Consider the following 20214-nt stretch of genomic DNA (forward strand, 5'->3'; position numbering starts at 1 on the left):
TTATATTTATATATTTATTTACTTATTTTATTTTTAGTGGTGTTTTATTGTGTGGTTTCTTCTTGATTTTATTATTGCCATTACCCGAACCGGGACCTGAGTACCTCATTTCTTTCCCTTTCATGTACAACATGTTCTGGAATGAAAATAAAAACATCCTTATGCTTATCCTTATCCTAAAATTTACGAATGTCAAAATTACACTGTATTTAAAATGAACAATTATATTTACAAATATGGATGCGCAGTGAGACACTGTTCATTTGATTAACTTTGCAGAGTATAGGAACTCATTAAGCACACACTTCCACCAATGAGACTCTGCTGCTTGAAACTGGTGAGAAGTGTTACTAGGCAGTAGAGGATTTACAATGATGTAAAGTAATAGGTAAATTTTTGAAAGATGGAGAGGCAAAAGTAGAAGAGGAAGATGAAGAAAGTACTCAATGGCTTGACTAATTACACTATATTGTAGGGCTGTATGGAGATGCATCTGAATTCTGTGCTTTTTACATTACATTCCTGGCATTTAGCAGATGCTCTTATCCAGAGCGACTTACATGAATTACAGGGTTTTTTTCTACTATGCCATCCATTTATACAGCTGGATATTTGCTGAGATAATTGTGGGTTAAGTACTTTGTCCAAGGGTACATGAGCAGTGCCCCCACGGGGAAACAAACTGGCAACCTATGCTCCAGGCATGTGGCTTGCAGATGAAGTTAGCTTGCACAGATGTAAATGTTCATAAGGACTCAGATCTCAGTCACTGTGCTTTTGTCTGCAGCAAACCCCGAAAAGGCTTAGCTCTTGATGCTGCATAGACATGGGCTACACTCAGGTGGTTCACATTGAAGGTTATAACATCCACCACCACCAGGGGGAGCATAATGGCACAATATTCACCTCTCATCAATACAGTATGGAGAGCAATACCTACATGTACAAGCTGAACATCTGTTGTTATTTCATACTACCTAAGCAACTTATTTCATCCTTCATAAAATAAATACAACTTTCTACCACTGAATATTTGTCTGAAGCACATCTATAGCTATGGGTAAAATGGAGGGGGAAATGCATGAAAGTTTACCTCATGAGGTCATTATCAGACCGCCTGGGTGCTTGCTTACACTGGGTCATTCAGCCAAAGTGAAAGCAGGAAAGATGCAAACATAGGTATTGGTAAATTGCTAATTATACAACATGACTCAGTCTCTTACAATTTAAACTGAAATTCACGCATGTGTTATAAATGCTACAGCGTAAAACATTATAAATTGTAATGCTATAGCACAGATGGATGAGTTGCTGTGTGAGCCAAACTGTTAACCTGTTAATTACATAAATAATCATAAATAGGTTGAGAACAGATCCACAGTATACCTCCAGCACCCTGAACTCCTTGCTCATGGCTGATACTGGCATGAACCCCTTTAAACATGACGTTGGACTATGGTAATCAACATTCAGCATGTAATGAGAGATGGTACAGTACACAGCACAGGAAAATATTTTAGGTTTTTAAACAAATCTGAATTTATTCAAAGTAAACAGATACAGAAGCTGCTATCCCATAACTAGTAAAAAGCCAGAAAAAGCTTGGTTCATTTGCAAAAGAAAGCAAAACCTGTAAAAACCGAATACAGAAAATATTTGGCCTCCATGTTTTTGTGGCAGTATTTACAGTATATACAGTATATTTGCCTAAACTCTGTTTCTAAGGCACCAAAGGCGAAACAGCAAAAGTTATAATCATATTGTGCAGAATATACAAATAAAATATTCCCAATCAACTCAATATCACAATCAACACACATAAAAAAGGGAAAGACATGAATGGTGTGATCAGTTAAGCCACCATGATAATGTGCAGTGTCGTTGCTGAAATGATATCACTCAGTTTAAAGCAGGTCATTTATCAGGTGCTGTGGCCTCACGCAACTTTACTGCAGTCCTGTTGCTTTTGCCGAAACTTCTGTATGACTGGCAAAAATAAAAAAAAATCTTTAGCACCATAAATATACACAGACAACATACACATTTTAATTACAAATAGAAAAAAGGACTTGATTACATTTTTTTCTCCTCTTAGTTTTTCAGATGTAATTCTGTAGTTCTGAAAGATATGCACATCCTACCATAAAAAACCAAAAGCATAAAGCTCCACATATATACATTATAAGTACTTCCAGTTCCCTCTCCTAAGAAGGAATATATTTCTAAGATAGAACCACATGATGTATGTAGTCTTAAAGAAATAAATCACAAATGCTTTCCAAATGTACAGGTTGCAATGAGCAAATTTCAGTGTCAGTTCTCTTAGAACATTTTAAATTAAGATGGTGGAACTGTAAAGCCATCTCATTGTTTTTGATACAAATATCTTTCTGAAATGTATTTATGTATTTATATACTTAAAAATATGGAAATTGTGTCATCCTGAAAAATTCCTAATCAAAGTGACTGAAATCTAGTATCAAATATAAACAGCCAATATAAACAATCAGGTTTGTTCCTACTTGGGATTTCATTTATTAGGGAAATATATTAAAATATAACAGCTTAAATGTATTGGAATTACAGTATGCACACACATGTAACATTTTTATGATACTAAAGCCAAATTTACTTTTTATCATACTCTGATATGAAATACTGATGCCATGTTAAGACAATAAAATTAAGAGTTCAGATGCTTGTCCATTATTTAAAAAAATTTACACTGTTTAAAACAGTTAACTATGTTTGGTTATTTCAAATGCCTTTTGAAATCCAAATGTTTACTCAAAGACACAGGCGTAAGTGTAGTATTATACAACAGTACAGAATGTCTTGAGGTTGTACCCAATCTGAGAAAGACAAAAGCTTTTTAATTGCTGGTTTATGTCAAAATAAAACACTTTTTAATTTATTGCTTATTTATGAGTGGATACCAGGGGTGACAGATGCTCGTTAAAAACCAGAGGGAAATTTCCTGCCTGTGTATTATTGTTTCAGCACACTACCAGATTAATCAGCAATTCATCACAACAAATGAGAAAGGAAGGATGACAAAGACATTACTTTAGTAGTTTTACTTTAAAGTACTCATAAATGCTCACAGTTGGAGACAAACTGCCAATTGTAAAATCTAGGCATCAAAAAAAAGTTCCGGTATGATGGTATGGTGCTATGAATCTTTCTGAAGTTCAAGTCTGAAAAACAGAAAAGAATTGTAATAAATAACTATAATGAACAATGTTAGCCAGTTTCCTCTGGGTAATAGCAGGGAAATCACGAGTTTTACCAGACTTTGTGTCCAATTGTGTTTGAATGGTTTGTCCAATTGTGTTGTTCAGCTTTGTGCCTAAACTCCTGGGATGGAGCAGGGGATAGGCAGAGAGGATCACAGCTCCTACAATGTAAACCAGTAACAGAGCTGGGAGAAAGATGCAGGGGCCTGGAGCTGATAGGGTCACACCTCATCCAATCAGCTGCCAGGAAGATTTATCCTGTTCAGACATCCTGCTGCATGTTATGCTGCACAATCCAAGGGAAGGACAACTTCTTAAATAAAAAGAGTCCTCAATATTATTCAGTCACAAAATGAGTAAAAGTCGAAACATACAATACAAAAGTCAATTAAAGTGCGCATCAACACCTTTAGGATACAGTACCTACACCAAAAATTTAACACATACAACTCTTAGTAAACATTTTTTTTTTGTTTGGCATCTCATTGTACAGGTACTACAATTTCCTGTAAAGGCCAAACAATTCCCAGCACAAGTCTGTTACCAATTCCATTATTATTATTTAATTTTTATATTTTTCTTTTACAAAAAGTAAGTGGTCTGTCAGTCAAATCAGAAAGAAGTGACTTCTGACGTACTTCATATATTCCTTTATTTATAAACTCTGCAAAAAAGGTACATTTCAAATTCTAAACTATTTGATTGGAAATACCATTATGATTACACCAGGGTGTATAAACGGTATAGCTCTTCTTTACAACTCCCAATCACATAGTGTCTTTCTTTGATTAGCACAATGAGACTGGCCTCATTCCTTTCTCTGAACATCCAGCTTTGAGAGAGGAAGAGTGTGGTCAGGCAGCATTGTGGTGCTGGTCATTTTCAGCCAGTGGCAGTCTGATTGCCTATGACGCGCAGGATCTCTCTGTGGATGCTGCTGTCTTGCGTGTTGATGCTTGTGTCACCGACCTGCCCATCCTCATAGCTGAAAGGACAAAAACGGCAGCGTTACTGCACTGGTTACCCTTAACTCAAGTGCACATACTCATTCTGAAAGTCTGCATTAGGGCAATTTCAGAATCCAATCAACATCCTTCAAAGACCGTTAAATGTGATACTACTGAGTACTAATGGACTGTACACAGCACTGTGCAATAAGAGGGCCATTTAAAAGTAAATTTCACTCTACCACAAGGAGGTGAATGGATACACTTATCTTATGCTGGCAGTCCCTCTGCATAAGAGCATCTGCTAAATGAATGTGATGTGATGTACTTTTTCATAGGGAGTTATTAATGTATGGAATAGTTTTCCAGTATTCACACTAGGAGCAAAGTCCAGGCATTACACAGTTCCAGATGCACTCTAGATTACAGGGAGACTGATGAGCCCAGTTATGCAAACTGGCCTGTCCTCATAAATAAATGTGTTATGTTGTTTTGATATGACTGATATTCAGACTGACACAGTCTATGAACTCCCGAAGCTGATCTATTGTGCTGTATCTGACTTCATGCTTAATTTCTAAACATTTATCAGGAATAAAACCAATTTATTAAGAAAATAACAGCACAAATCTCAAAATTTGTGGCAGTCCTGGAGATAAAATACTACATGGAAAAAGTAGATTATGTAACAAAGCTATCCCTGGGCTATGTTCACAAGCATATTAGAATGCGTCACATCAACACAAATAAAGAGCATTCATATAGGTGTCTACTTACACAAAGAAAAATCTTGTACAGACATGATCTGTGTTTGGAACAACCCATATATCACCATGTTTGTGCAGATCAGGAGAAGTAATAACTGAAAAAAAAAATCAGATTTATTTAGTTAATGAACATTACAAATTTTAAGCAAATCTTGGGCAATTAAAAAAAAAAAAATGAGGCCACATACCTTCACATAAGGCTATGCATTTCAGATTTCGACTTTGCAAAAACTGTGGTTGCTGCCCCTTCTTCTGTGACTGTAAGAAAAATGCTTGCATGAGTGTCCTGTCCAGATTCATCTAGACAGAACATCTGTGTATCTACCCAAGAAGATAATTTAGAGTCAAATACAATCTTAAGTTTCTTCATTATTTCCATTTTAGAAATTAGGAGATAAATGCAGTCAAGACTAAGTGAAACTAAGTCTAGTAAGTCTAGTAAAGCATTACAACCTGAAGACTTGCATTGGTCTTGCTATTTGATGCTGTCTCATCCTTTGAGGCGACCTTCTGCTGTTTTTTATTCATCCCTGTAAAGACAGAGTTGTAACCAACAGTTCAAAATTAGTACATTTTGTTCGGAAAAGCTACCTTGTATTGGCTCTCAATCCCTAACAGAATTAGTTCATTTCATAACAGAATGATCACGGTCCAAGGACAACTGTTTTTTCAAAATACTGAATACTGCAAATACTATAGAAAGGGATGGAGAGAGCAAACAGCCCATGCAAATGCTGTTACCTGAGTAACCAAAGGAAATGCTTGACATTGGGCTGACATAGATTCCACTCCCATAGATGGCGCCATGGAGCTGAACCACAACACAGACCATTAGATACATCAAAGGAAGCTGTTTCCTACAAGCTGTGTCTCTCATGGCACAAAGGAAGGGCACTCTGAGGACAAAGCCCTGATGAAAAGACTCAACATAAAGAGGAAAAATGAAAGGAGACACTGACTGACACTCAAATGGGATCATTTATTCTTCATGACAGTGCCATTTATTTTTACTGTGCGTCTAGAATTATTCTTCTTTCCAACAGCCATGATATATACAGCATATTTGATTGTATGACTGTATGTTTGAACTAAACTGAGCAAAAATAAAATGCTCTGACTGGTTTGCACAGTCATCTGTCACCCAGACACTGGCGTTTATTACCTGTAGCCTCGTGTTTGACGCCACAACCAAACCATTCCTCAGGATGGAGTGCCAGTTCTCTATGTGAGAGCCGCTGAGAAAGAGAAGACAGCCGCTAAAATAAAGGTTTATGTCACCTCAGATTCTTTTCATTAAAATTATATTACATTATTGTTATTCATTTAGCAGATGGTCTTATCTAGAGTGACTTATGTAGGTTACAGTTTGTACCTTTACACAGCTGGATATTTTACTGAGGCAATTTTGGGTTAAGTACTTGGTTTAAGGGTACAGCAGCAGTTCCCCAACGGGGAATCAAACCAGCAACCTTCAATTACAAGCCCTGCTCCTAACCACTATGCTGCACTGCTGCCCAACAGATTAACACAGATACATCTGAATACACACTTCAGTCTGAATTCTGCAGGAGTTTGCATAAAGTTAAGTTTAAAAAATACTTGTGTATAATTAAGATACAACATGAAAGGATGTAGCGTACATTAAGACCATGGGGAAGTAACTATCCCAGCCATGTAAGACTGTGGGCCTGAGGAGTGACGGAGGGGAGGGAGGGACCTACTGAAAAGCGAAAGTGCTGCCGAAGAGGCTCTTGGCAGCTCTGAAGTTGGACTCTTTGGCAGGAGGGCTGCTGAGCAGGAGGAACTGGTGGGGCGTGTGCATGAACTTGAGTTGCTGTGGTGACAAAAAGCAGCTGTAAGAACTCCATGTCTCACATGCAGGAATTCTCATCGCAACCAAGAAACAAAACAAAAACTATACACAAAGTCAAAATTTTACTTACACTTAATCATATAATACATTGTCGACATGTCGTGTGTCAAGGCATACATATCCACAATAGAAATTTGTAAACTTTAGAGTGCAGAAAATAGTAGATGTTATCTGGTTTGAATGTAATAAGTAAACTGGTAATCTATATTACAGTTACAGTACTATAGTACAGTGTGCTGTCCCTACATGTATACACTGTTGTGCAAGTCTTCGACGTGTACACTGACACATATGAAAACTAAAACTTGGTGCTTACTACATCCTTTGCCATTTCAAGAGTGACCTTTGTACTGCTGATGGAAGAATGACACCTGAGCCTTCTCCCACTCCTCATTGTATTCCCACAGGATATTATCTAAGTACTCATCCTTCTTAGATATATTTTTGGATCTCCCAGTCCCGAATTTGAGCATTTCAGAAGCCATTCTCCTGTGTTTGCCCAGTGTGACTCAGGCACCAGGCACCACAACCTGAATATCGACTGATGCAAGCTAATTACCTCAATGTGATTCTTTATGCATTAACAACACTACAGAGATCTGTTTGTCTAGAAGAGGATGTATAACTCTGTGTCCTGTATGCTCTGAATGTGTCTGAAGACGTTTGCACAGCAGTGTACATATAACATTTATGTATATGTATATATGCTGAACTCAACCTAAGCTCTTAATAAAAGGGGCTCTGAAGCCTCACAGTGTTAATTTAACGTTTTATTTTTAAAACTCTGCAGTAGTGCTGTGACATCAACGTGAAAAATAAATGACTCACTCTGTTTACTGGGAGCTTCACTATATGTGATCGGTTACTGGATATCACCCTAAACAGGAAAAACTTTAATTAGTTCACTGATTTTTCAGAACACATAAAATTAGAGCATCTTTAATGCATGAGACCATTCTCCATAAAATAAAACAATCAGTCTAACCATCTCCAGATATATCCTATCATATGCTGATTTAAAAGCTTCCCCCCAATTGGGTATTATATGCAATTCATTTAAAATATTGAATTCCAGGGCATATTTTGTATTTATTTCACACTGTATTTGTGTGCTGCTATCCAAATAATTGCAAAACAAAAAACAATGTTTTGCAATTGTTACTATTTTCCTAGATGTACATAATTGAACTAAATGTGCACTGGGATCAACAGTACAGTATTTTAATACAAAGAGTATGGCATGCTCCAAAAGCATAACTTGAAAACATTTACTGTTGCTTTACACATCCTCGTCTGACAAGAAGTCAAAATGTCAGTGTATCAGACTGCAATTTACCAAACAGGTCTAAAACATGACATAAGGTTGATTCAAATCCAGCAGCACTCAATCCATCTGTTTTTTTCAGTCGAGTATTGCAGCACGTGCAGTGTGTCTGCAATGCCCACTGTGATCAGTGTTTCATATCAAGGGCCTCCAGACGAGTCATCTGGAGGATGAAAGCTGCTATCTGCTCTGTGTGTCAGGACTGAAGACACAGTGCAGCTTTAAAACCCAGGCAATATATGATGAGTTGTCCTCAAATGGAAGCAATTCATTGAAGACCACAGGTCACCTTAGTTCACCTGAGTCTAGTCGTCTTATCGCTGCATCCTGGGTCTGTGTTGCACCCGTTTTGCTGCCCGCATCAAACAAAAAGGGCTACTAGAATGTGAGCATTGAGAAAAGGTTCATTACCACTGCAGCAAGGGGTGAGCAAGTGGATCATGTCTGTCCATCTGTTTCTTAATTTCCAAGTAAGGTGCCTGCAAAGATATAAATCATTTACCACAATTGCATGAAGAATGACATTATTCTGGAATTTGCAAATGTGAGACAAACGGGTACTTTATTAAAGAAGAAGTCATTCAACTGTTGTTTTTTCAGGTCTTGTCACTTCAATCAACTGTTATCTAATGAGTCCTACTCTTCTTGCTTCTTTTTAATAGGCTTATGACATTGAGCACCTGTGCGTTAATGTTTAATCCTGATTACCTCAAGGAAAATTATTCAGATGAACTGTACAAAATTCAAGGGAAAAATGGTGTTCACACAAGTAAGCAATTAATTTTTATAAATATATGGTGGATCAGAAAGGTTCATATTGCAGAATTGAATATTACTTTCTCTGAGTAAAAATGAAAGTAAAATTCATGCTGGGATATGCCCGAATCATGAAAACAAAGACACACGTGTACAGACAGGTCAAGGACAGATCATTTGTTCATCGAATTGGTATGTACCACCACGCCCTTTGCAAAGGACCAGTTTGGGGCAGGACCAAACACTGTAAGTACTTTGAGTGCTCTTCCACAGTTATGCTCATAACCAATCCCATGCACTGTTAATCCATGTCTTCATGTCTTTGAAGCTCCCGAACAGTTATTTTAAAGCTTTTAGAATGACTTGAAGGGAACAGGATTGAGACGGTCTCCATTGTACGAGAGAATTTCTGCCAGCAGATTTTCTGATAATTATAACAAAGATGACTGAGAGGCTATGCAGTATATGAGCATCATAACTTATAAACATTAATTCTCCAATTATCACCTAAACAATCATAACTATTTGCATATGATTAATGAGGTATCCAATGCCCCAATAATGAAGCACAGCACTGAAAGCACTCATATCCTTACCTGGGTCATTTCTCTGATTGATGTAAGGCTGTCAAGGGCTCTCATGACTCGATCATAGTCCTTTTTCTGAAAACATAACAAAACGTAACCTTTTTCTCTGAAAACCTCACAGACACAAATTTTTAACTGTGCCAACCAATACTGTGAGCCTTATGATTTTGATGTGATTTCCACAGGATACAGCTTCTGCCAAGCTACTGAAACAATGACAGCAGAGTGTGTCCAAACCGCGCTACGTAAAACCCCTTTCCCTCTGTCTGGAAGTACACTATAAACAGTACTGCATTCGCGTCATGTCGAGTGAAGTGTGGACTTGATCACTTGGATTGGGAGGCTGCTTCATTCTCAATACTTCTCATCTGCTTTGTGGAAAATGGGTATTTACTCCCTCACACTGCATTATCAATTAACATTCATTAGCTCATATACATGCTGTTGCAACAGCAGCAGCAGGAGATGCAACACATTAAACTGGTGCATCTGCAGCTGAAGAGTGAGACTTACGCGGGGGTTGAAGGCCAGTGTTTGGGAATCGTTGGGATCCACCACTGAAGGATATGGCTCAAAAATGACCACCTTTCTTGGAGACTCCAGTGCAGATCGGCACATGGACACCAACAAGTCCACAACCTGGGAAATCAGGAATCACTGGGTACCACATTCACTGTGCACAAATCACCCCTCTCAATTCTAAACTGCCAGAGCAGAAGGCCCTTACACAGACTGTGCAAATCACACAGTTTCAATTAACAAAGTAATCATACATTATACAGTCAATTTTCATTAAATATTTAAATGGACACATGCTCATTTAATCTTGTTGATGCCAAAACAACATTAATTACGAGGGAATGTGCCCTGAAAGCCTCTCCATTCGGACCAGCTGTTGATTTCCTCTCTCGGGTAAGGGATACATCTGTCTGTGACAATACTTCCAAACACTCAACATTTTTCAGCTTTTTTTAAAAAATTGACTCTACCCTCAGGAGGCTGTCCCACAGTAAATTATTGTCAAGACTACTATTACAAAGTGTTTTATTACTTATGAATCTCTTCTGCTCCAAAAATATCAATCCACCAACAGCTCTACTCATATGTGTTTAAACTAGGAACACTGAGTTGTACCTGAGCTCCTGTGGCAATTTCATCTGCAGCTTCATTCATAACCCCCAGAGTTTGGAAAGCAAATACACACAGCTCCCGTTCACAAACTGTTGGCTGCAAGGGAGTATATGACCATTACATCAGAGCTACAGACTTTACAGAAGAATTAAACATATACCACCAATTATGGAAGCTGGCACGTGTAATATTACAGTAAAATGTTACATATAACTCAAAATGTGCATTTAAGAGTATAAAAGTAAGTATACACATTATCAGAATGACACGTTTTGATGGAGATATCAATATCCACTGACAATTCAAACTGCCTGTTCAATTATACTATTTTAATCATAAAATTAGCTACCTAAATGTCCAGTGCTTAAGGCATTTTAAATGAATACTTGATGATTCAGTTTTTCTGTATGTGTGATACATCCAAGACACATCCAAGAGTCATTTTAATGGCAAAGGTAACAAGATTATCTTGCACTAATAAAGAGAGGACAGATAACAAACAAAACTGACAAACACCGAATTATATGATTTCCTATCTAGTAGATACAACTTCTGAACTTTCTATATCACATAATATCTATCCTCCACGAGAAAAAAAAAAAAGGCCGGCAAGCACATCTCAAAAACGACGACACATAGCTTATGTTGTTGGCACCACTTCCTAAGAGATCTTGGTCTTCTGAATAATAATTTTAAGGAAAACCCAAATCTCTGAATGCCCTCTCTTGCAGTGGCATGCGGTGAATATAAATTAAGAGCTTATACATGGCCTGAGCACCACAGCAGAGCAGAGATTTAATAAACTAGCAAATATCAATACTGCACATCTACTAATATTAACCTGTCACTTAAGGAGGGGGGATTATGCTTTTTGGAGGGTAATTGTTGCATTTCTCCCTCCTACTCTACCCATGCATATTAATCATGCCAATAACACATCTTAAAACCAGAGCAGCTATGGTTAAGAATGCACATGTCAAAGGAAACTGACATGCTCCTGGTGCATTTACACAGAAACACACCACTAATACAGCACTAAGCCCAATCAAAATTAGGTATCTGACAACAACTTCAGGATAATCATTAGTGTGACTGTATTTCCTGTTAACAGCAGACCCAAGCAACTGCATATCCCACAAGGTATTTCAGTAAATAAAATGTATGTGAGGTTTTAATTTGTATGATACACTTTTAAGTCTTACTAAGCTATGCAGCCATAAAACCCAGACAAAAAGTATTTACAACACTACACTGGCTTTAATTATGGATAACTTAATACTACATCTCAGCAAGTCAGTGCATTTATGATTTAGGGAAAACAGAGCAATATCTTAAATGGGACCACGGTTCATTTAGAGCTTTGAGCATATCTATATGTATACATACATATATATATATATATATATATCCCAGCCAAAAATGTACAGGGGCAGTTCTGTATACTCCTTGCCCATCCTCTCCGGCATCACAATGGTGGACTGATACACTGAAAGACTGATAGATAGACAGATGGACAAATGGATGGATGGACTAGACAAATGGAAGACAAATGCTAAATGATAATCACTTTAGCAATGTCAACTGGTGGATAAAACTATGCCTTTGCACATGCCTCCGCTTAAACTGTTGAATAATGAGTCACAGAAAATGGATGTTGTTTCACAAAATGAATACAATTTCAAACATATTTACATCACATTTACAAGTCAGCACAAAAATTGCTTTTGTGCCCGATTGAAAAATTCAGTAACTTATGAATCAATGCTTTTGAGTAAAATGAATATGTTGTTATGGAGACATTTGGGGAGGTGTTCTACAACAAAGCATGCTTCAGTATTACATGGTGACATAGGTATTACAAGATGTGATCCATGAAAAGCTGCACTTGCATGTCAGATAAACAGTAATATTTTCAACAGCTAGTGTATTTCTTTAACTGAAGAGACAAAACAGTTTAAACACTTTATTTTTTGTCATCATAAAACTGTACTGTACTGTGTTCAAGGAATCTGCTGTGCATTTAAGTGCTGACCTTCTTACACTTTGATTGACTGACAAACTTTATTAGTCATTTGTGCATTTTCACAACAGATTTTGTCACAGAGAGCGAAACATGTAGCACAACTGCATTTTCCAGAGGAAATCGAAAAACCAGAAAATCCAGGCCAATAGGAAAAACACAAAATAAACTGAAAAATTATTCGCTGACCCCGGTCAGGGATGTTTTGTGGTCAAAATGTTCACAGTATGCAGTGAATACAGACTGACAGAATGAAATGAAACCCTACTTACTCTAAGCATCGGTCCGTTCTGAAACACGTGAGGCTCATCACAGACCACACAGTACTCGTTAAGGACAGGGATCCTCTGCTCAGCATATTCCATGGTCTGAAAACAAAAAACCCCACACCATTCATACTCAGTGTTATTACACATGAACAGCCTGCCTGAGGATGAAGCAACAAAGAAAAGGTAGGGTCAGTATGAAAGGGCCGTACCTGGACAAGGAAGCCTCGATCTCTCACCGGGATTGATTTTGCCCCAGAGTTTGGCTATTGAGGAAGACAGAAATGTGCAAGTGGTCAAAAGATTCTGTAATATTTACATTATTGTCATTTAGTAGACAGTTTTATGCAAAGTGACTTACATAGGTTATAATTTCATCCATTTACACAAATAGATATTTAATGAGGCAATTCTGGGTTAAGAACCTTGCCCAAGGGTACAGCAGTAGGGAATCAAAGCAGCAACCTTTCAGTTACAAGCCCTGCTCCTTACCACTATGCCACACTGCCACCCTATGCTACACTGCCACCATTACATATAGATATCTCTCTTCATACCCGCTGTTGCAATACCAAAGGTTACCTATCTGCTACAGTTTGCTGCTTGTTGTATTAGAGTTTCTTGTGCAACATGCCTGGCTGTTGACTGCGGGCGGGGAGGACAGCGACGGGGCAAGGATGCCCATGAGCCCTGAGGTGAGGGAGAGCCGCCTGCCCTCCTGGCCTGAGACGGGCTCCCTGGGGGGGTCGGGCCGCCCCAGCCTGGTGCTGCTGGAGCAGGACCTGCTGAGCAGCCGGTGGTGGCGGAGCCCATCCAGCTCCTCGGCGCGGACACTGCCGGAGCAGGAGCGGCTCAGCAGGCGCGGGGGCCTGAGGGCGGGGCCGGCGCGCTCGCAGCATGACTCCCCCGGACACGGCCGCGGCGGCGGGGGCCTGCGGGGCTTCGGGGAGGCACAGCCGTCCTGCCTCGTCGGTGGGGCGGGGCAGGGCCGGGGGAGGAGCTTGTGGGGCCGAAGGGGCGTGGCCGGGGCCGGCTCCGTGTGCGGGTCACCACACGCAGGCCGGTCCGGGGCCTTGTGGGGCTTGTACGTGCAGCCGTCCTCTGCTTTTGGCGCACCGGAGCAGGTTCTGTGCAGCAGCTTGTGAGACTTGGACACGCCGTCCTGCTCCGGCTTCAGCTTCTTCTTACTCTTCCCACACCCAGGGGGAGGGTAGCTGGGCGATCTGAAAGCAACATTTTGCATTTGCATTGTTGCATTTCAGTGCTGACAGTATTCATCAACACCACACAACTCATGCTGTTAAGATCATTTTATGATTGACCAGACAGCTCTGATAATGTGTAATTCCAGAAATTATTATATATTTGCTCTGGGGTGCCCGTTAAGAAGAGCATTGGAAGTAGAACACAAAACGACTGTAATCTGAATCTTAAATGTTATGAATCTTGGCTTGGACATGCTGTAGATGGGAACTTTCAAACAACAAATAAGCATGTCAGTTGTAGATGATTGCACTTACATATCCATCATGTCTGACAAATTCGAAAGGTTTATTTGAGCTTCTTTACCTGCGGAGGGTTGAAAAAATGTGCAGTGGTGACTTCACCTTCTTCTCTGTCAGCTTTTTGTTTTGTGGGCAGTTCAGTTTCTCTTTGCAATGATGCTTCCATTGTTGTGTGACAAACGTCTGCATTATCCTGCAAGGGATGACCAAAGAATCACACGCATGCTTCTCTTTCCAAATCAAAGAAACAAAACCATACTCTGGCAAATACAAATATACATAAGAGCTCTTGCACACCAGCAAATAGATTTAGAATCAAAACAGTAATACTTATAAGTAATGATTCTCGAGTATGTTGATGAGTTGCTTTTGAGGTATATTTAGAGAGAGGAACAGAAAGTTGCACTGTCAAACTGTTGTTGAGTGGGAGTATACCAGGAACAAATCTTAGTTTCAGATGAGGCTCACAGTTAAAAGACTACAATGTCTACTTCTGTGATGAAGGAATTTTATCAAACATACTTTTTCAGCTGATGTCCAAGCCCGAATCGTTCCTTTGTGGACACTTGGAACACATCCACTGTTGGTACTGAAAAACACATATCTGGGCATGACTGGTTTGTAAAAGGTACCAGAAGTCAGATACACTGGTTAAACATGTACTACTAAGGAAAGGCAGGTGGGAGGGCCATTTCACAGAATAAAAATTTGAAATATTGGTTGCCGTTTCCCTTTTGTGCAGTCTTCAAAACAAATAAGATAAAAACATGTCTGCACATGACTGGAAGGTACAGTATCAGTGTGTAACCATCCATTTCCCTCTATATTACTACAGAAGGCAACTAGAGAAGGACATACAGGTGTCAAGGCCAATGCCAATGCTAACAAGGTTACAAAGACTACTTATTACGGCAAAAACTTCATTCAAGCTATCAACGCTTTAGGAGTAAAATAGAGAACAAAGAAGGGCCATGGTTCTACCCCATCCAGGTTCTTCTTGCCACTCACACAGGTACTGTAAATAATTGCACCATGATCCCAAGTTACCTGCCCCTTTTGGCAACATGTAGTACACTCATGAGCAGGCTGGGTACTTCCCATTCTCTGCAGTGAAGACATGCATCACTCTTTTGCTCTCTCTCTATTTGTGCTATACAGTGTAGGTGTGGGCAGCTCGGCTAGTGAAAGTTCAAAATCTAATGACGCCACTCCACATTATGACAGGCACTTGCAAGACTTGGCTGCGGCTGATTGGCTGAGGATGATGACCAGGAAGTGAGGCTCTTGTTCTGACCTGGTCCATTCAGGTACTGCGTAAGCGAGCAGTGCATACGCACAATCACGGGCTCTCTCCTGATCACGTCCCAGGCAACAGCGATTTCCTCCTGGGGAAACATGTTCATGCAGGCCACTGTATGAGACTCAACATGCATATCACTAAATATGACGACTGATACACAGAAGCACTGCTGTGATTACTCAAAGCAAGACACCGACGGCAAAGGGGAAACTCCTGCTGCCATTACAAGAGGCTGACTTCTATCCGTCACACTTGGATGAATTTCTGTTGCATCTTATTTCTCTGCGTGTAACAAATGCAAATGAATGTAATACTTACATCTAAGAAACTGACATCGATGTGTAAATCTATGTCAACATCATCAATTGCACCATATTCCCTAGAAAAAACAAAAAAAAACATTTACTTAAACACACACACCACATATCAACTATAGTAAATGTAACAGTAATTGTCAAGAACATAATTGTCTTCAATGTTCTATCCCAAATACACACCTCATTATCACAGCAAATATACTGCATTAGTAGAATACACATCATAGAATACTTAAACTCACACTACTCTAATTACTCTGCATTGATTACCTTGTTTAATCCTTGGTGATTATGCTTTAAAAAAAATCTGGAATAGCCATCACTGATATGAATGCCATCATCAGATAGCAAGCTTAGGGTTGGTGAATGGGCCATTTATGCATGGTTGTATCTGAGAAAATGGCTCCTGGAGACCTTGGATCTGAAAGGGCTGGGAAGCCATATATATCTGACTTGGTCTGGATTACTCAACACTCAGTGGGTCACTGGGGCAAAAATAAGAGGCCATGGCTGACAGTTTCCACCAACCCATGGCAGTGTTCATAGCAGTAATTATCTCCCTGCTATGGGAGTTTAGATAACATAAGATGACAGTAGTTAAAATGGATTACACTTGCAGAAATAAAACACAGAATATCTAATCCTTCCGGTACATTAAAAGATTTTAGCCCAACACTACCAACCTAAACACAAATGCCTCAAGGCAGGAAACTTTTACATCAAAACCGACAACTTCTTTGACAATTCTAAAGCTAGCCAGCTAGAGATAGCCAAGCAAAGAGCCCAGCAGGGCAGCAGCAGAAATGGTGGGTAGAGGGGCAGAGAGGAGTGAGACGATTTCATTCTTCATGTCATGTGTCAATAGTCATATATTGTAACAGCACTATAACCTAATACATAGGAAAAAAGAGCTAGAGTAAGTAATAAATATTGGAAACAATGGTTTACATACAGCGAAAATCATCTAGAAAAGCCCAATCAACACTGAATATAAGATGCTGAACAGATCTTATTGGAACCAAACTGAAATTGTTCAAAGTCAAACTAGCAGATCATGGTAGGATGTCAAACCCTCAACATATTATGGCAGAAAATATTATAAAAGGTTTGTAAGATGACACATAAATTTAGAAACAGAATCTTTCCTGGTTATTCTAGGGGTAGGATCCAATATGGTGTAACCTGAATTAATCAGAAAACTCACTATTTTAGATAATACGAGTGTTTTTAAGCACTGGACAACTGACAATATGACAACAATGCTTAATGGACTAGCTGGCTGGGATGACAAGGAGCGCCTCATTGAGTAGAGCTGAAGGTGGCGTTTCTTCATCCAAAGTGAGGTGTCTGAGAAGCAGGCAGAGATTTGTGCTGAGACCGTTCGGTCATCAGGATGGAATAAGAAGTAGAGCTGACTGTCATTGGCATAGCAGTGGAGAAGCCATGCGTGTAATAATTGGGCCCAGTGAGGTTGTGTACAGTGAGAAGAGGAGGGGACCAAGCACCAATCCTTGAGGTACCTCTATGATTAGCCAATGGACTATTGCTGGAGCCATGCCTAATTCAAAGTGTAAAGTGTAGTGTTTTAGTGCTGTCAGCGCTGGAAACCTGATGAACTTCAATGAGTGGCTGCATACACTTCTCCCACAAGGAGAACAAGTTCCCCTGCATTCAACAGCCCGCCACCCCCAGCAGGCACTACAGCCAGCAGGGCTTCATACACTGCGCATTGAGCAAGCTTAGCAGGCTGTCTTCAGGTCTTCATTTACCCTGTCACATTTAAAGTACGAACCCTCTCCTGATGGTGACAGAAGTCACACGCTAAAGGGTCTTCCTTCTTCGTTTTGTTTAACGACCAGCACAGCCATTGATCATGTCAGACACCCTTGTGTGGCCTCCCCTGAGCGGGTCTATGAGGGCTCCGCCATTGCAACTCAACTCACTGCAATATTACTCATAAATCACCACTTGCAGAGCTTATTAAGTCCCTGCGACGGGGCCCTAGGGTTGCCCATCTGTCTCTGTAACATACTGTCGAGAAGCATGCCAGCAACTGGCGGGAGCACAGGGCTGGCAAAGCAGGTTATCAACTCCTGCATCATCTCTCACAGCTGGGAGCCACAGAGGAGCACAGGGCTGTTTAACAGCACCATGGCAAACCCCAGCAGCAGCGGCGGCTCAGCTCAGACTGGTGATTAATAACGTACTGCAATGAGTTCACTGTTGAGGAATGGATCTCGCTACATTCTGCATGTCTCTCTCTCTCGCTGTTTCTCTGGGGCTAAGTGCAAACAGTGAGCGTATGCCAGGTTAGCAGCTGGCAGCTCTTTGTTGAGTCAGACAACATGGAAGTGCACCCTTCTCACACACTGCAGCAAGACTGTATTCTTCTACGGAGGACATGTGGAAAAAGGGCTGAGAGGGCTGGGCCAGCAATGTGGTGTAGTGGTAAGGAGCAGGGCTAACCACAAGGTTGCTGGTTCAAATCCCTGCTAGGGCACTGCTGTTGTACCCTTGGGCAAGGTATTTAACCCACAACTGCCCCAGTAAATATATTACACTATTAACTGTGTAAATGGATAAAATTGTAACCTACTGTATGGAAGTCACTCTGGATAAGATTGTCTGCTAAATGAAAAAAAAATGTAATGTAATGCAGTGAAAGCAAAAGCTGGAAAGTGGAGACTCGCACAAGAGCAAAAGGAGAGGAGGGAGCAGGTTTTAAGGGGCACACTACAACAGCGATTGACTGTGGAAAAACATTGCAATTTAAGATTCAAGATTTAAATTCATACTTATTTTTGGATAACTTATTAAATTATTAGACAAATTATTAAACACTTTAATATCAATAGTATACATTTAGGGATAAATGGAGGATAAAAACGACAAGGGTAAGTATATCCTGTAGGATAAAAATGATGGTGCACAGGTCAAAAGAATTTCAGTTACTACACTCTCAAAAGAGTTAATGTGGTCCAGCACTTCAAATACCTGGGTATAATCACTGACTGCAACTTGTCATTTAAGAAGAAACTTAAAAAGGTTCACAACAATGTAAAAGTCAATTTGATGAATTTTAAATACATCAACATCAACTGCCTTTATCTGCTGCAAAGCTTCTTGTACACTTGTCTTTTCTCATTTCTCATACTGCATTACAACCTAGTCCCAAGCAGGAGCAACCGCACTTAAACCATTATACACTCTCTACAGACAAACCTTAAAACCTCTAGATAAAAAAACCCAAGGCGTAATCATCATTGCAACACTGAAAAGAAGTATAACTTATCGGCCTTTGACAGTTTTATATTTTTCAGATGCTTGCCTGATGTACAAAGTTATTTATGATCTGGCACCTCCTCCACTAAAAAGATGTTTATCTGTTGCAAGGGACAATGCTAGGGAGACAAGGGCTTCAGTTAGAGTTGATTGTAGGGTACAATTCAAGAAAACAGCTTTTGCACAAAACGCAGTCACAGTCAAGGCAGCAGGGAAATAGAATTCAATACCCACTAACATTAGAGAATCCACATTTCACAATTTTTAAATCAAGACTAAAAGTTTGGCTCGAGACCACCCATGCATACTTGCCTTTGTTATGGCTACTAGTGCATGATAAATGTAATGTTGTCTTTTTTCCTTCTGTCCTTGTTTGTTTGTGAATGTTGTACATTTAGTTGGTATGTTATGGTTCCTGCTTGTAATGCATTTTAATGTTTTAATGTGCTTTCTGCCCAGGAACTGTAGATTCAAATTGGCCACATAGCTAGACCTGGTGCAACCAATGTGTTGTGCATGCTCTCTGTTAAATAAACTAATTAACTAACCTAAACTAAACCAAAAGGTCCAAACTAAAAACATTTCTCCGTACAGATGAAGCTCAGGAGTCAAAGGTTTTGAAACTGCAATGCACCAGGGCCTGTTCATACAGTTCAGTTACTCATTTCAATTCAGAAAGCTGTGAATTCAGTCATTTCAGTGATGACTGAATCTTCCCTGTAAATCCCTCTCAGCTAATGCCCCAATACTACACATGCCTATGTCTGACCTGGAAAGGACAAAATGAGTAAACTAACCTACACCATGAAATGAGTCTAAACTATGTGTGGTCTATTTCCTTTTGTAACCTCCTGCATTACATTAATTACTGGATGTGACATAACCCTTCAATGACCTCAGCTG

The 20214-nt window shown here is 39.7% G+C and overlaps 1 protein-coding gene across 1 annotated transcript in view; it reads right to left on the reverse strand.

The window, feature by feature from the left end:
• Positions 1-3840: 3840 nt before the first annotated feature.
• The window catches only part of LOC118778402 (protein mono-ADP-ribosyltransferase PARP8-like), a 31074-nt gene continuing 14700 nt past the window's right edge, over positions 3841-20214 (reverse strand). Inside the window, exons 8-26 of the mRNA XM_036529919.1 lie at positions 16031-16091; positions 15707-15797; positions 14935-15001; positions 14477-14605; positions 13554-14130; positions 13120-13173; positions 12914-13009; positions 10625-10717; positions 10004-10129; positions 9500-9565; positions 8559-8626; positions 7652-7700; positions 6672-6784; positions 6113-6185; positions 5692-5761; positions 5404-5480; positions 5139-5208; positions 4961-5045; positions 3841-4221 (exon numbers count right to left, since the gene is read on the reverse strand). Of these exons, the coding sequence (XP_036385812.1) occupies positions 4119-4221; positions 4961-5045; positions 5139-5208; positions 5404-5480; positions 5692-5761; positions 6113-6185; positions 6672-6784; positions 7652-7700; positions 8559-8626; positions 9500-9565; positions 10004-10129; positions 10625-10717; positions 12914-13009; positions 13120-13173; positions 13554-14130; positions 14477-14605; positions 14935-15001; positions 15707-15797; positions 16031-16091 (2068 nt within the window). The 3' untranslated portion in view covers positions 3841-4118. The remainder of the gene's footprint in view (positions 4222-4960; positions 5046-5138; positions 5209-5403; positions 5481-5691; positions 5762-6112; positions 6186-6671; positions 6785-7651; positions 7701-8558; positions 8627-9499; positions 9566-10003; positions 10130-10624; positions 10718-12913; positions 13010-13119; positions 13174-13553; positions 14131-14476; positions 14606-14934; positions 15002-15706; positions 15798-16030; positions 16092-20214) is intronic.

The sequence above is a fragment of the Megalops cyprinoides genome, chromosome 5 (assembly GCF_013368585.1).
Source record: "Megalops cyprinoides isolate fMegCyp1 chromosome 5, fMegCyp1.pri, whole genome shotgun sequence".
Taxonomy (NCBI): Eukaryota; Metazoa; Chordata; class Actinopteri; order Elopiformes; family Megalopidae; genus Megalops; species Megalops cyprinoides.